At 36.8% G+C, this 17,857-nt stretch overlaps 1 protein-coding gene and 1 pseudogene across 4 annotated transcripts in view; one reads left to right on the top strand and one right to left on the bottom strand.

Annotated features, from left to right (window-relative positions):
* Positions 1-17,857, top strand: part of LOC141904778 (exocyst complex component 7-like) — a 221,742-nt gene that overhangs the window by 85,303 nt on the left and 118,582 nt on the right. For all 4 annotated transcript variants that reach the window (XM_074793438.1, XM_074793437.1, XM_074793435.1 and 1 more), the window contains exons 12-13: positions 1,070-1,189; positions 17,428-17,487. In XM_074793438.1, the coding sequence (XP_074649539.1) occupies positions 1,070-1,189; positions 17,428-17,487 (180 nt within the window). The remainder of the gene's footprint in view (positions 1-1,069; positions 1,190-17,427; positions 17,488-17,857) is intronic.
* LOC141903280 (uncharacterized) lies at positions 6,516-14,637 on the bottom strand (annotated as a pseudogene).

Below are 17,857 nucleotides of genomic sequence, written 5' to 3' on the forward strand. Positions count from 1 at the left end.
TATTAAGTTAGCCAACAAAACTGAGCTGAGAGCACCTTCTCGTGTCTTATGCTTGAAAGGAGAACTGATACCTTAATTCTCTTATCAAAAACTAACAGTTACTACAGAATTTAGCCATGTCTTTGAGCTTTGTTTTGTGAATAGAACATATGGCTTGCTAAACGTTTGTCATTTTTCATTGAAATCTGTACTGGTGTTACTTAGAGAAGGGATCTTAAAGAAATCAGATCGATTTTTTATCAGTCAATTGTCACGCAATTGACTGTAATCTTAGTATCATAAAGTATCAATTGTTACCACTCTCAAAAGATTCATCTCACATAGAATTGGGGTTACCCAGTTTATGGTTTACCTTCTTTGCTCTGTTTTGGGCGGCGAAATTCTTAGCTTTGGCATATGAAATCGCAATGACCTTGGTTGGGGTCGTCTAGTGGCAGCATGTAGATGCTCATATCATAAAACCTGACTTGTATTTTATATTATTCAAAGGACAATAAAGATATATTGAATTGACTTGAAAATTATTGATGCATGTGTTATGAACATGCGTTTTTTAACTGATGTTTGAATGAAATAGGTTTTTGAATAGAATGATCTTTAACATGAATTTTCAAGTTATAATCGGTTTAATTGATTGAACCAGTATAACTCTCATTTGATTTTCAATAGGGAATTGTCCTAGCTCACCAAATACCATTGCACTTGGTGTGGTGCAGTTCAGCTACATGAGATCCAAATGGTAGCTTGGCCAACACAACACGGCACAGTTACATTGTTCAAGAAACAATCCTGATACAACTTTAGAATAATTGAATGTGATAATTACAATGCTGATTAAAACCGGCTATTTGGAAGCAGAAAAAAAGCTGATGTAGCTGATTTGTTCGCTTGTTAGGTTTCAATGTATGTCAACAAGAGGATATGAAGGCCAATATTTCAACTTATAGGGGATATATTGTTAATCTGTGAAAGGTCAATATTTCGACATGGCGGGTACAAATAGTTAGCATGTTTAAAAGGTTAATTTTGGCTTAGTATTAACTATATGTTGATATTATTTTACTTCCAGCAAATTGCCACAACTGCTAAGAAGTCTATCTCTAAACATGATTATTCAAGTTTAGTGTCAATTTTTCCAGTCATCAAACACCTTCGAATAGTGCGGCCAGAATATGATAATACTCTTCAGGTAATGCCATTTGCGTTTTCCATTTTTAGCCCACTTTGGACTTTAGTCCCAGCGGGCTATTGCGTTCACTTTTCGTCCGTCGTCCGTCCGTTAGTCGTAGCGACCGTCCGTCCGTAGACGGAATCCAGTTATTTTTTGGAAGTTTTGAAGACGCTTCAAGGTAATGTCTTGATATTTGGTTTATACATGTATCTACCCTAGACACATCTTCAGCCCAAAAACTGGCCCTGTCAGAATCAAGATGGCCGACTGGCAGCCATTGTTGTTCGCCAAAATCAGCACTTTTTACACATTTTCGAAGTTTACAAGGGAAATTTTGAAGACGCTTTGATCAATTACCTTGATCTTTCGATAATATTTGAATCTACCAAGAGCCCATCAGCATAAGAAAAATTGACTCAAGATGGCCGTCCTAGGACCTTTTTAGTGCCCAAAAATGTCAATTTTGGCCAGAATTCTAGGTCCTGTAGCTTCCTACTGGTTTGCCATTTCTCATTGCAATTTGTGATGGGTATTCTTTGTAAAGGGATGTTTTATACCCGAGAGAGGTATTTTTAATCCGCCAAATATGATGCAATTGGCGACCATCTTGGTGTCATTAGTACTCATTCGTAGGTGGGAAAAAGTTTTTCGACATTATATTGATACCTAAGCATATTTTGTTACAACAATGAATTAGAAAGTTGTAGTGTATAACGTGTCCTATGATTGGGGTGAGTTTCAAGTTCATTGTTTTTTGTATATGGCCACCAGGGGGCGTTGAATAATACAATATCTTAGTATTTCTATATTATATTTGTACCAATACATATTTTGTTACCGCAATCAATTGCAAAGTTGTAGCTCATGACATCATCTATGATTGTGGTGAGTTTTAAGGAAATTAGTTATTCTATATGGTCACCAGGGGGCGTTGAATAGTAGAATAATGGTATTTCCTTATTATATTGGTACCTAGGCATATTTTGTTACCGTACCATGATCAATTGCAAAGTTGTAGTTCATGACATGTTCTATGAATATGGTGAGTTACAAGGTTATTGGGTTTTGAATATGGTCACCAGGGGGCGTTGAATAGTAGAATAACTTAGTTTTAAGGCCAGCCGTAGGCTGAGCCTATTACTATACAAATGGAGCGAATTTAAATGACATGGTTTCCACACAAAAGGCTCTTTTGCTTGCCAAGTGAGGGCATATTCGAACAAATCACGTATTTAAGCGTAATCCATTCTCGGAATCGTAGCGAGCAGAATTTTGAAATAGGCTTTCATAAAAATGTTTTCTGCATTTTTCACGAAAATAAAATCGGGAAAATTTCAATTTTTATCAGCCAATCAGGAAGTTGTGTCTTCCCTGTGATTGGTTTATCTAAAAATATCAGCAGCTGTTCACGTGAATTATCGTGATTTCATTACTGGCGCTTTTGCGCATGACGTCATGTATCAACACGCGACAATACTTCCGCGTTTGCTGATTGGCCCATTTACTGGGAAATTCCACAGAAGCCTAATGTGGTTTGTTACAAGCGCTGTGATTGGCCCGACCCGATTCTGGCACGGCTTTAGCTTAGTGGGTTCGAATCCCTTGACGGGAGAAGACAATGGATCCTATCGATGCTATCAACAAATAAGTTTCCCGGTTGGGCAGCTGCGGATATCTACCGAAAGTGTTGCGGTTCGATATTTCGAGGTTTCTTTGAATTTTGGAGTGATATTTAAATCCGGTAAACACCGGCGGTAGATTGTGAAAACCCATTGCTTGATATTTGAACTACTTAATCAACGAAAAGCGTCGGGGCCGCGCCAGGAGTTTTCGCGATTCAAGTAGCTCAATAGCCTACTTCTTCGTGTTCGTCCACCTCCGCAATTTTCACTCCGCCGATCTCTGACACGGCTCTGTCGCCGTCGGCGCTGTGATTGCACTATTCGTACCACCAAAATTTTTTATTTCTATATCAGGGAGGTCTGGAGAATAAAAAAGTCAAAATTTGGATATCACATAGGCCTGATTTCATCGAATAAGTCGACCATGGTCGTTACGTTTCCGTACTTATTACCACCTAAAACCGTCTGAACAATTTTGTCACAACCAACATTTCGTTTACAGAAATCAGGTGTTCACGTGAACCCGCGGTGTCGTCTATTGTTTTACTTCCGGGTTTTATTTTAACATTTAAAATCGTATTTCAAGATCGATTTCTATGAAATCTTTAGTTGATTTGGTGTTTGGGAGGAATTTTTATTTGCTCTACAGAAAATTCATCCTTGACAATTGCGCAAGGTTCGCAAAAAATTTCTTTTCCCAAATCGAGTGTATGAACTTGATATGCTAATTAGCCATGTGCTCGAATTGCAAATTCAATCAAATTTTATTCTGCCAAAAAAAATGTTAAATCCAATTTGCTTTCCGAGAGTTAATGGTATGCTGCATGGAACAAAGTTGTTTTGAGATGGGTCTTGAAGCTATTGAGTCGAGAGATAACCATCTAGATAGTTCGTGAGAGTTCCAAAGTTTTGAAGACGCTTCAAGGTAATGTCTTGATATTTGGTTTATACGTGTATCTACCCTAGACACATCTTCAGGCCAAAAACTGGCCCTGTCAGATTCAAGATGGCCGACTGGCAGCCATTGTTTTTCGCCAAAATCAGCACTTTTTACACATTTTTGAAGTTTTCGAGGGAAATTTTGAAGACACTTTTATCAATAACCTTGATCATTCGTATATATTTGTATCCCCCAAGGGCCCATCCGCATGAGAAAAATTGGGTCGATCGGACTCAAGACGGCCGTCCTGTGACCTTTTTTGTTCCCAAAAATGTTAATTTTGGCCTGAATTCTGAGTCCTGTAGCTTTCTAATGGTGTGCCATTTTTCATTGCAATTTGTAATGGGTATTCTTTGGAAAAGGATCTTTTATATCCGAGAGGGTATTTTTGACCAGGCAATTATGACGCAATTGGCGGCCATCTTGGGGTCATCAGTACTCATTCATAGGTGGAAAAAAAGTTTTGCCACATCATTTTGATACTTAAGCATATTTTGCTACCACAATCAATTGGAAAGTTGTAGCTCATGACATGGTCTATGATCTTGGTGAGTTTCAAGCTCATTGGTTTTTGTATATGGCCACCAGGGGCGTTGTACAATACAATAACTTAGTATTTCTATATTACATTCGCTCCTGCTGTCTGTGTTAACACACGATTGTACTATGTAAATGACATTGAGCAGGGAGTGTATATTGATAAATATAACCCACAGATTACATCATTTATAAAAAGCAAATCTGACAGGCTGGCCATTGTGCCCCTTGGGGCTCTTGTTCCATATTAAATTGGTAACGAAGCATTTTTTGTTATCACAATCAATTACAAAATTGTAGCTGCTGACATGTTTTATGATTGTATTGAGTTTCAAGGTCATTGGTTTTTTATATGGTCACCAGAGGGCGTTGAATATTGAAATTGTTAGATTTTTGAGCATTTGAAACCACTTCCCAAGTGGGCATGGTGTCCGTGGACCCCTAGTTTATGTGAGCATTTGTTTCATTGGTTCTCGGCTTAAACGACGTATAATCGATGCGATTGAAGACATGGCGAACATCCGTCGATGACATGGTCAACTGAGTTAAAATTCTACGAAAAACTGTTTTTGGCGGGAAAATTCTTAGCTCTCGCGTATAAAATTGCAATGACCTCGATTGGGGGGTGTCTTCTCTATGAGCGAATGGGATTGGCTGTTTTTTGGGATATACGGTGAATTCCGGCGCTACTAAAATAATTATGGGAAAGCCATAGAATGGCTTACGTCTCATAGGACTAGGTGCCGTATATGTGCGAATTTCAAATCCTCATTGCTGGTGAGGATGTAATTATTTCACACATCCGCCATAGGTATTGTTTCATTTTAATACCCGGTGATTGTTTTGATTGACATTGAAGTGTAAGCGAACATTTTACTTACACGAGGCCTCCACGTGCGGGCGGAGCTGAGTGCTACACAACACACGCACAAGCTCGTTCAGTATACTACTAAAGGTGATGCTGTAACGCGTGCACGTTTGACATGAAAATAGGCTAAATAATCGTAGCAGAAGATGAGCGCTGTGTTTTCTGTTTGATAGAATTTGTAATAAATTGTAATGTCTTGTTACCTGAAAATATTAAGCAGCAAACTACAAGTATAGGTCGGTCTGAATATTGTATTCGTAAATTCCAGGATTTAAAACGATCTAATAGCCCATTTCTTTGGTACCGGTATTTTAACTTCCGCAGCCAACATTGGAAGAGGTTTCCCAGAACCATTATTTGGCCACCCTCTGATATGTGACATTATATGAATTTTAGGCCATCCCATATTAATGGTCTGTTTGCCGTGACCCGACTTCAAAGGTACGGAGTGAAAAATTTTTTTCTGGGATTCATTGAAATAAATTTTATTTTTGATAAAAAGGGCCGACTGACTGACCCACTGCCGACGTATGAGCTACGCATGTTTGATTTCAAGTGTGCATCGTGTGAAAACATGCCTTGACATATGGCCTAATTTAAGTTTTCCAGGAAACTGGCAGTGTTCCAATAAGCTGCCATTCATTCTCATAGTGAGTATATTAAAGCTGGTAACGTAAAAGCACGCACATATTCAATGTACTGTTTAATTTTTAACACAGCGATGACGCTCTGGACGAAGTTATAATTTTAGAATAACTCTCGAAATCTACACTATTAGACAAATTTCCCGTGCACAATGAGATGGTTTTTGCGATATTGTTTCCATGTAAAAAAGGTGATAAATTTGTTTGTTTTTTTGCCCAAAAATTTTGCAAAAAAATTTCTACCTACCTACCGACTCATCCTGAAAAGATGAGTCAGTGTTACGGCAAACAGACAATCATTTTGGGATGGCCTTATTTGAATATTTTTTTATTGTGAAACAAATTTTTTTTGAGAATATAAAATAGTTTCCCTGCCGCGCCTACCTCTACCCTACAAACTTTTGGACGTGGACTGTTACCAAATGTATATTTTTGGTCTTTTTTGACTACAAAATAGTTCTTTAAGAAAGATAAAATACAATATAAACTTTTGGAACTTTGAGGTCACGAATTAGAATGATTTTTCAAGCAATGCCCTTATTCCAAACAACCTCTAGCTTTCGAGGTAAACCACACTTTGCCCATGGGCAATTTATTCACATGACCTATTATATCTTGTTTAAATTGGTCAGACATTCTAAGCTTAATAGATTGCTTGAAAAATTCACTACCTAAGTTGTTTTTATCTTGATTAATAAATAAATAATTAAAGCCTAATCTGCCTAACCAGCTTTCAACTGCTACTATCCAATGTGCACTGTAGATTCCCTGCAAGTGAAGAGAGTACAAGAGTTTATACAAAATAGTAGAAATTAAATTCAATCTTTTTCCCTTAGAAATCAACGAAAACATAGCCCTTTGTGCTTGCGATGTTAACTTCTCTTAACATATCGAGAATTTTCCATTATAGATCATTGTTATGCCTAGATAATGATTGTCTCTGACAACTTCGATAATATCAGTGCCAAATATAAATTCTGGATGTCTTCTAATTAAATCTCTCGAAAATATTATTGTTTTCGTCTTGGCGACATTAACTTGTAATTTGATCTCTTGGCAATAGGAATATAAAGAGTTAATTGCATTCCGTAAATCAACAGTGGTATCAGCTAAAATAGTCGTATCATCTGCATAGAGCAGTGTAAATACTTTAAGATAATGTTCAATACTTTCAGCATCAAATTGTGATTTGAAGTCTTTTTCAATTGATTGTAGACCAGGATATGCTGTGGACAGATGATGTTTAAAATCGTTCAAGAATATCGAAAATAATAACGGCGTCAGGTTTTCTCCTTGCCGTATTCCCATATTGCATGAGAAAATCTGGGACTTCTCTCCATCAACCATTACACACGATTTGGCATTATTGTACATGTTATGATGACTTTGAATATGTTACCCAATATGCTGCGATCTAATAATTTACTCCATAAGACAGATTGGTTTACAAGATCGCTTTATGATAATCTACGAAAAGACAAAATAGCTGATGTCTTCTCTATTTATGAAGCTCTATCAGTGCATGGAGGCTAAAAATATGGTCTGTCAAATAATTTGATCGAAACCCAGCCTGTTCTTGACCGAGTAGACTATTTATTTTCGGAAAATTACATAGTCTGTTATTTAGACAAGCGGTAAATAGTTTCCCTAAGCAACTAAGTATCGTTATGCCCCTGTAATTATCGGTACAGTTGACACCTCCTTTACCTTTATACTGAGGTTTAATTACACTGATACACCATTTCTCCGGTACTATACCAGTCTGCAAGATTAAATTGAATAGATTAGTATATACTTCAGTTAGTTGCTGAGAGGAACATTTCAGAAATTCATTGATTACAAGGTTTGCATTGCATGCCTTATTATTTTTAAGACATTTTATAGCCGGATTAATTTCATCAAATCTGAAGAAAGTTTTCAAGCAAGTATTATCAATAGGACATGGACCTTCGGGAGGAACTAATTCAGTATCGACATCATCGCGGATACTCAATTTTTTTGGAATGATCAGTAAAGACGTTTAGTTGAATATTACCCAACGTGGAAGTCTTATCGCCTTTTATAATATTCCAATATTCTTTTGCATTATGATTTTGAGATAACGAATTTGTTTTGCCATGTTAAGTCTATAAATGGCACATTGCTTATTGAGCTCACGTTTATAATTTTTACTCGCTTGTTTTAGCAATATTTTTGACCCATCGGAAGAATGGCATTGATTATTCTTTTTTTCTCTCATGAATGCTTTTTTTTAGCTCACAGTTGTTATTATACCACTCCTGTTTTTTTGACAAATGCAAAGCTCGATTCACTTTATCATTAGTGAAGGCAGGTTTGATCATACCTGTAGCTCTTGCACTCTCTACAAGAATATCGGCAGTTCTATCAGTAAGATCGTTTACTGAAAAATCCGGCAATTTATGGCTATTTTGTAAAGCCACTTTGAAGTAGACCATGGCCTTTTATCAGATTTATCAATTTGTGACCATAATATTGTAGGATACATCCATACTTGCTCTCCTGGGATTAAGATCAAACTTCCTTTCATCAAACGGTAAGCTGTTTTCAAAACTATAGTTACTTGTACTAGGTATGTGCTTGTCCATGTTGACAATTTCATTAAGGGAACAAGTCCTACTAATGAAATCACCCAATAAGAAAATCTTATGGTTATCACCTTGTTTAGCTATTTTGGTAGATAATAATTTGAAAACAGATTTGTCAGTGTTATCAGAATTTTCTGGCTCAATATAACGATTGATCAGAACGATTTTCTCCTAAAGAGAGCAGGTTTGATATGAAAAAACTGAGCATTAGGGTATGCACTTTCTTTTTCTTGATATAATTGACAATATCTTTTGATATATAAGTGCCTAAACCATCAGATCGATTATCTATATCTCTACACTTAGCAAAAAATTTGTACCCCTCTAATTCAACTGATAATATGTCTGTATCAGCTAGTTAAGTCTCTTGTAAACATATAATAGAATGATGTCTTACCATTTCAAGAAGATCTGGTGATCGTTATCTTGTTCTTAGACGGCATTGATTTTAATTTCTGTGTCGTCTGGTAGCTTTACTCCTTTGATATTGTTGTTTTCGCGTATTTTAATTGCTAATGGTTCCGCTGCAATTATGTAGAGTATTGCACTCATGGGGCACTCCTGTCTTACGCCTCTTTCTATACATTCAAACTAGATATTTTAACTGGCTTATGATATTAACCCCGTCAATCTTTGCCACCAACCGTATCCATCTCAGACTCCTCGGTATTCTTATCTACACCAGCATTTTCGGTTGAATCTTTGTGCAACCGTTTTACACGTCCATCATCACCGACCGGTTTTACTTGAGTTTAACCATCATTTGCACCATCGCAACTTACGCCCGACTTATCACTCTCAGCGAATTTTGTACCAGGTCCACAATTCTGCCACTACCCGTGACTTAAACTTTATCCCCGCCTGGGATCATCTTTAGGACTCTCCGAAACCCCTCTCAGTGTGCGGCTTGCATGATCTAATCCTTATATCCTTGAATTCTAAACTATTGTCAAGATCATGTTTTTTCCTTTACAACATTGATTTTAACATTCTTTGAAACAAATGCTAACTTGACTAATGGCGGTAACTCTCACTGGAAGACGTTTGCAAGCCGAAATAATATCGCCACTAAATCCGATTTGGCCAACAATCTCTGTAAATAATGCCTTTAAATGTTCGTCTTCGTCAGGGCGGTTGACGGGTTAGTTTGAAATTATCAAACACCGGTCTGGGTCGTCTAACAGATCAACGATTATATTCGCAGCTACTTTCAATTCGTGTTGATATCTAAGCATTAAGTCACGAGCCATGAAATGGACTTTTTTGCCTTATTTAACTCGGACCTTAATTCCGCATTCTTTTCAACTTGGTCCTTTAATGAGGTATCCATGCGATCAATTTTACTGGCATTGCTAGACACAGATTTATTTACAGAAGTTTTCAGATTTGACACGCTATTATGCTGAACAGACAATTTGCTCTCAATACCCTTGATTGCGGTATCATGACCGGTGACCGTTGATTTTAACGTATCCAGGCGCAATTTGATGTCGCCATTGCTTACCTGTATATTGGAAAGCTGACTTGTATCTCACATACAGATTTTCTCAAAACAATCGCAAAATCTACAGCTCTCGAATCATGACCTTCCACCATCCTTATACTGTTGGAATCACCGAATTTTCCTCTATCACTTCAGCACGGTCAAAATACTTTAATCCAGCACCTTACTTTTGAATTTTTGATGGGTTTCGTCGTCAGACCAACCCATCTATGGCAACCTAAGATCTTCCATCGTGGTTACCTAGCCCCTAACAGCATGTCATGTGACCTGACGTGACTCATCAATCACTATATAACATAATTGAAAGGAAGTCTACTGTTTATTATACACCTTGAATACATTTTCAATTTTAATAAGTGTTTGCTCACCTCGAACTAGGATTCCTTTATGCTTTTTGTCATTTTCAGTAGTTTCTTGTTTCGTTCCTCTCGATGGCATATCCTTCTCTGTTGTATCCTTTCCATAAACTTCCTGGAATGACTTGTAATGCTGGTTTTGTTATCTAAGACTGGATCTGGTAGGAATGCAAGAGTTTGGTATCTATCTGCTGACATACGTGGAGGGAAGAGTGAGCAATAACTGCACTGAAGTGTATCATCATCTAAACACTTCCTAACCTATAGAAATACAATCCATAATATCAGTTCATATAATCTGGTTAAGTATTGGTCTAAAATAAATAATGCAGTATTTATCGATATATAACAAGGGATCCAGCAGGGATACCACACCCACTTGGAAAGTTGTTCAAAATGCTCAACAGAAAATTTCAATATTCAACGCCCCTGGTGAACATAGTAAGAAAGCGATGACCTTAAAACTCACCACAATTATAGAACATGTCATAAGCTACAATTTTGGAACTCATTGTGGTTACAAAATATGCATTGGTACCAATACAAGATTAAAATAGTAAGTTATTCGCCTATTCATCACCCCCTGGTGACCATTAACCAGTGACATTGAAACTCGAACACAATCATACAGCTCATGAAGGGATTTTGGCTAGCACCCCTAACTTACCAGAAAAACGTATTGGCGCTCACGGCAATGCAAGTCCATGAATTTATTAAAGCTTGGATCATCCCTAATTTCACACAATTTGGATTCCACCGTGATATTTCTGCTCAGAACACCCAATGCATCATTCAGGGCACTGGTGGCATCTTCTGCTAAGGTTTCTCTGGTTAAAATAGGAGATTCCTTGTAGAGAAGTTGACCAAAAGCATCTCTCACTGTTTCCGCAACCCAGGAAGAAAGCCACTAAATATTCGGATGGATATATGAAAGCTGTGGGTACTGGAGTGTGTAATGGGTAGTGTAGTGTGATCTGTGTGCATTTTGGTGGCCAGCACACAGATCACATTGTTTATTGGGGTTTAGTCCAGGACTCGTGAGATTTTCAACAACACGGAAGTAACGTGTAATAAATGATGACTTGAATTGCATGACTACCTACCACCCCTCATTATTGTTGGAAAACTAACCGTTCCGCACTGACTAAAAATTAGTAATAATAATCAATAACATTTTAGAAATGGCCAGAATTTTAACTTAGGTTCTATCTCATTTTTATTTTACAATTGCGATTGGTATAATTTTTTTTTAAACGGCCGTTAAGGCTTCATGTTTCGTCTGCAATTCACTGCAAATAGTTACGCAACTACGCACATTTCAGTGTTTTTGGCAGCTGTACACTCAATCGGCACCGTTCGTGACTAGCTTCACTACAGAATAATCATTAATAAACATCGCCATATCACATCATCAACTTATATTGTGCCTTAAAACCCTAACAGCCGAAATAATTGAAATACACACACGATTTCTATCATTGAAAATTGAGAGAATGGCCGTGTTTGTGTTCTGCTGCTTCGCGTAAATCCCGCGGGGTGGCGCCACCGCGTGGAGTGGGGCTGATACGTCTAGAAGAAAAAAGTGCGCTTTATATGTGTCCACACAATTAGATACAAAGAAGTTTCATCAAAATAAAGAAGACTGGCACTAAGGCTATGTTCAGAAACTATGCTATGGAAAAAAAGTCAAATTTTTTCCATACGTAATAAATGAATGAGCCCCTCCCTATAAAAAATATTACATATGCATACCAGTTGCCTACCTCCATAACTGATCCATGCAATTCACGTTTAAGGGATGGTAATTTTTCAGCCTGCTTCCTGACTTCAGTTAGAGTTGAACAATGCTTCACGTAGCGCTCCTGTTAGTCGGGCATTTTCTTTCTTGAAAATGCAGCATTTTGGAGGCTCATGTTGAGAACACTCATAATCCGCTCAGCTGGATTCAGGTAACTCGCGTCTGGTGCTGTTCGTGCATGTATAAACATTTCGAGATCCAGAGCTGAAGAAAATATGAAAAATAAGTTCATGGCTCTGCAATTGCATCTTTTATCTGTATTATGTAATTGCACTATTCAGCAATGTACTTACCAATGAACAGAGCTATACTTGCTAACAGATATGAATGTGGTCCGGTGGTCAGGGCCACCATCAGTGAAGTTCATCAAGATTGACCTATCTGAGTAGACATTGTCATCACTATGTCTATCTCTGATTAAAGATAGCTGTGCTGCAGCATGTGTAGCAGCACTAGCAGGTTGAAAAATCTGTAACAAAAGAGAAAAAACATCCTTTACTTACTAAGAATTTATCGCCCAATTTGTAAACTTTGACGCCGCCTTTTGTGCGGAAAATGATGAATTAGTTCTAGAAAGAATTTAATTTTGTGAAGACATCATTAAGTCAGCAACCCAGAATGAGTCATAAAATTCATCATGATCAAAGTAGAAAATTCTTAATTTTTCTGAGTCAGCTGGAAGTAGATGACAACAGATACAAAATGTCACAGTGATAAAATACTGTTAGCCAATTTACCTTGTCCTTCGAGATCCAGAGCTGAAGAAAATATGAAAAATAAGTTCATGGCTCTGCAATTGCATCTTTTATCTGTATTATGTAATTGCACTATTCAGCAATGTACTTACCAATGAACAGAGCTATACTTGCTAACAGATATGAATGTGGTCCGGTGGTCAGGGCCACCATCAGTGAAGTTCATCAAGATTGACCTATCTGAGTAGACATTGTCATCACTATGTCTATCTCTGATTAAAGATAGCTGTGCTGCAGCATGTGTAGCAGCACTAGCAGGTTGAAAAATCTGTAACAAAAGAGAAAAAACATCCTTTACTTACTAAGAATTTATCGCCCAATTTGTAAACTTTGACGCCGCCTTTTGTGCGGAAAATGATGAATTAGTTCTAGAAAGAATTTAATTTTGTGAAGACATCATTAAGTCAGCAACCCAGAATGAGTCATAAAATTCATCATGATCAAAGTAGAAAATTCTTAATTTTTCTGAGTCAGCTGGAAGTAGATGACAACAGATACAAAATGTCACAGTGATAAAATACTGTTAGCCAATTTACCTTGTCCTTGACCCTGACATACACGCCTCCTGTGTAGAATCCATCTTTGACATCAAGCGGTACATCGACATCAAGTGAAACGGAGGGAATCAGGCCACATACGTGGTAGTCATGATCTAATGCCTTAACTGTACTATGCTCATCTGCACGAGTTAATGACTTCCCGCCTCTGACACCAGTTGATATAGGTTGTTTGTGATCTCCTATGGAAATGACAGCCATGTCATCTAGGCAGAGGAAAATGCACTGATCTCGATACTGGACAGCAAATTCCTGCAAACAAAAATCAAATTGTTGGCGAGTTGTTGATTAAATAGTTTTCAACTTTGAAAACCCTAGTTTAATTGCTGATTAATGCCAGGATTATTCCAACTAATAAAGTCAAAGTAGCAGAATACCATACTATTCAAATCGTATATCAATACACTGTAGATAAATGATAATGAAGATACTTCCCTCACAAAATATATACCTTCAGCATTTTAAAATAGTAACCAGCATATTTGCTGTCGATATGGTCTTTCCTTAGAACTCGCTGCTGCACAGCATACTTCACGGGAAATTTTTCTGTATAGTGTACTGCTGCCTTGGAGTAGGGTTACTAGACCAAAATTGTAATCTGAAAATAAATCAGATGGAAAGCATAAGAAATCACATGTTTATTCAGACAGACATATACATACAAGAATCGTATACCTGATCCAACTTATGCAGGGAATGGGTGCCTCTGGTGGAAGCCGCTGTATTATTTTTCTCTGCAGGTCGCTAATACTGGTTGCAAATGGCATATACATTGATGGGCCGTGGCGGCGGTCATTGACAATGCAATTTCCTCTAAGAATTTACTCATTTCATCCCAGAAAACATCATACTTCGTAGAACCTGGCTTCCCATTTAAATGCCGTAAGTCCTAAAAATGCTTTGGGTTATCGGAATTCGCAATGAATTTGATCACCCTGGCATCTATTTCGCTTTGTTTCAAGGTCTCTGCAGAAGCTGAGTCCTGAGTGGTAAATCGATACATTTCTCGTAGAATAGCTGGCTTAGCATCCACAACTTTCTCATATTTATCAATAAAGAGGTTCCTCATAGCTCTAGTTGATTACTGCTTTATATCTTTCTTCACCATTTTCACAGTTTGTATACTTTCAGCAGTGCCTTTATTTCGATCGCCATCAAACTTCCATATATATTTTACCGCACCAAGATGGTTCCCATAATAATACGAGTAACATTCAACTGGTTCACGCAAATGTAACTCTTGAAACCATTCACGTCTTGCATAACGGTCATCAGGCATAAATTCACGAAGGCCAATTGTCTCATTGGCTGATAGAGTATCCAGTTTTGTCTGCAAAACATCATGTCTCACACGTGTGATTTTGTATGTGAATCACACATGTGATTTTGTCCCATTTTTACACATGTGAATCACACATGTGATTCACATTCAAGCTGTATCACACGTGTGATTTCCTAATCTAATTGTCCCATTTTTACACATGTGAATCACACGTGTGATACAGCCCTGAATGTAAATCACACATGTCACATAACACAGTCATGTGTGATTTATAACGCATGTGATCTGCAGTCATCCTCATTGTTCAAGCTCCACACGACTGTATTCAAGAAGAAGTATAAGCACACATTCATAATGGTCAAAATTTGACCACTTCTTTCATTGGACATGATGTTTCATCCATACTTCACAATTTCCTAAAAACTCATTGCCTGAAAGGAGATCCACATAGTGGCAAAACAAAATGAAGTTTCAAAATTACCAACCAAATGTAATAACTCACTTGTGTAAGCTTACATGTTAATGGGAATTTTATTTTCAAATATTTACAGATTTACTTCGCCAATTTATACTGTTTCAGCATTTGTCCAATCTTCTTTCTAATTTGGGCCGCGGTAACCCCCAATCTACAATTCAGAACATGATCTGGAATGAGACAAAATTATAAAACATTTAAATACTACACACAATTCCAAACAATAAATCAATAAATCAATATCCCTAATATCAATCATCTGATGAAAAAAGCCAAAGTTACATTATTATGATAAGTGAAACCAGACGAAAATAAACGGCGCTACTTTTACAGTAGCTTATAAATTTTTTCAATCAACACTTACCATAACAGGACTCAAAACCTCTTTTTCAGTAATTTGTTCCGGCTGAAAGTACACGTTTCATTCTCCATGTAGATAAATTACTACTCGAGGAAATGTACTGACTCCCTAGATTAATAACGGAAAATTCCATTTTAATTTGTAAATGATTTATTCCAATGTAGAAAGAATTGGCAAATACTGTTCAATACCGGCTGAGCATTCAGTTTAGGAATTATACAGTATAGTATGCAAACGAGTGTCTTTTTCCTGGACATATCGTGATTTAAAAATAGTTCATGGTGTAATCTAGGCCTACTTGTTAGGCATGGACATGTTGTACTTTGCATGCATCAATCATGAAATATTTGTATTGCATCAATCATGTCAATGATTGAAATAAAGTTTGGATGAGTTTGATTTAATTGATTGATTGGTACACGCCACTGATTTTACCGATTACAGTACATTCAATTAACATCATCGACTATGAATATTTGATGAAACACAATAATACTTGCTTTTGAGCTTGGATTCAAACACCAGACTTTTCGAACTAAGAAATTAACCATGAAAATTGATTAAAAACAGCAACGACTATCCTCGAAATAATTGCAAATGGCGCCGTGCGTGCCTGCATGCTCATTCCAAGTCCTTTGCTAGCCGTCGTCAACGGTTCGAATCCCGTAATTACCTGCTAATTTTCCTGCTAAGTCGTTTTTGAATATTTATATTTTTTTAGAACTCAACAGCGAATGTAAAAACATATCATAACCTTATTTTATTTATTAAGCCGAATGAAAATACAAACTCAATAGTCCGTGGACATTGGTACTTGGTTTTTGCGCTGTAAAAAATCTAACCATAAATCTAACCATGTGTTGAAAATGTTGAAATAATGAGAACAGTTATGGAAATATTCTTATTCCAACATGGATTCTATGACAAAAATGCAGATGTTCAGAATTTGGAACCAACATGGGAATGGTTCATATCCGAAATATTCACACTGTGTTGCAGATTGGAATAACTGATGTTAATCACATGTGTTATTCTAATGACATGTGTGATCCTAGCGGTTACACATGTGATCTGTGTTGTTGAGCCAATCACATGTGTGAATCACACATGTATTTCTCAATCACACATGTATTTCAGAATCACACATGTGATCATGTGTTATTCACACATGTGATATGCTTCACAACACAGATCACACATGTGATAGCTGGAATCACATGTGTTTTCTGTGTCTTTCACACCTTTCACACATGTAATGTGTGTTATTCACACATATAACATGTGTGAATTTTTTGTAAGGGTTCCCAAATCCTGAAAAATTCCTTTGAGGAATTGTGAAAAGAAATTGATTATTCGTTCTTTAACGATATCAAATTATACAAAGTATATATTATATCGAATATTTTCGTTCAACCTACCTGGTTCTATATAGAAGTGTTGAAAGTCTTGATCTGGATCAACCTTGTGTATAAACTGAGACGTGTAAGTTCTCAGGTAAAAAAGCTATGCATTAGTCTATACACGCCATATAAGTGGACCCTTTCTTCATGTGTAAGTCATTTTGAAAACATTTGCAATGTCAATACTCATCAAGAGAAATTGAGAGTCTTTACTTCTGTGCACAAAATCAATGATATTTGTGGTATTTTCCAGTACTAATTATCGGCAGTTAGTGCCTATTATTTCATTGTGTGCATATTGAATATATTGTCTATGTAACACACGCAAGCAACTAGCCACATTTTGAAATGTGAATTAATAGACTGGTCACTGATCTATTCTAATATTCATTCTAATATTCTAAAACTTATAAGAATTAATGAACTTATATTAATTTGAAAATACAACATTGAAACTATAACTGTTAAAACCATACACATCTGATTGTTTCGAACATTGTACATATAAAATTGGTATAAAAGCGTTTTTTATTTTTTTATTTTGATGTTAGGCTTGCCAAGGATCAACGAAAGCCAAACTGGGTGATCTACAAGCAATGTTGGACACAACTGTACGTATACACATTTCATTATTATTATTATTATAATAATTTTTTCCACACTTTTTTGTCAAAAGTGCATAGGCTTTCTTACATTACTACTGTTGTCGATACAATCCATCTGATATCCTTCAACTCACTACGATCTACAAATACTCTGTGCGTGTTTTGATGAATTAACGTTACGAAAGAACTGCCGAGTCGTAAACATCGAAAATTGAGACCCATTCAATGAGACGACATGTTTTTCTGAGTCGCCATTACGAAATCCACCGCAGGTTGCTTGCCAGTTCGATTATCAATTCAAGTATAAAATATCAAATCTATTACCCCTGCACATTCAGCCGCGGTCTTCAAACAGTCATATAACAATAACCCATTC

This window comes from Tubulanus polymorphus, chromosome 4 (assembly GCF_964204645.1).
Source record: "Tubulanus polymorphus chromosome 4, tnTubPoly1.2, whole genome shotgun sequence".
Taxonomy (NCBI): Eukaryota; Metazoa; Nemertea; class Palaeonemertea; order Tubulaniformes; family Tubulanidae; genus Tubulanus; species Tubulanus polymorphus.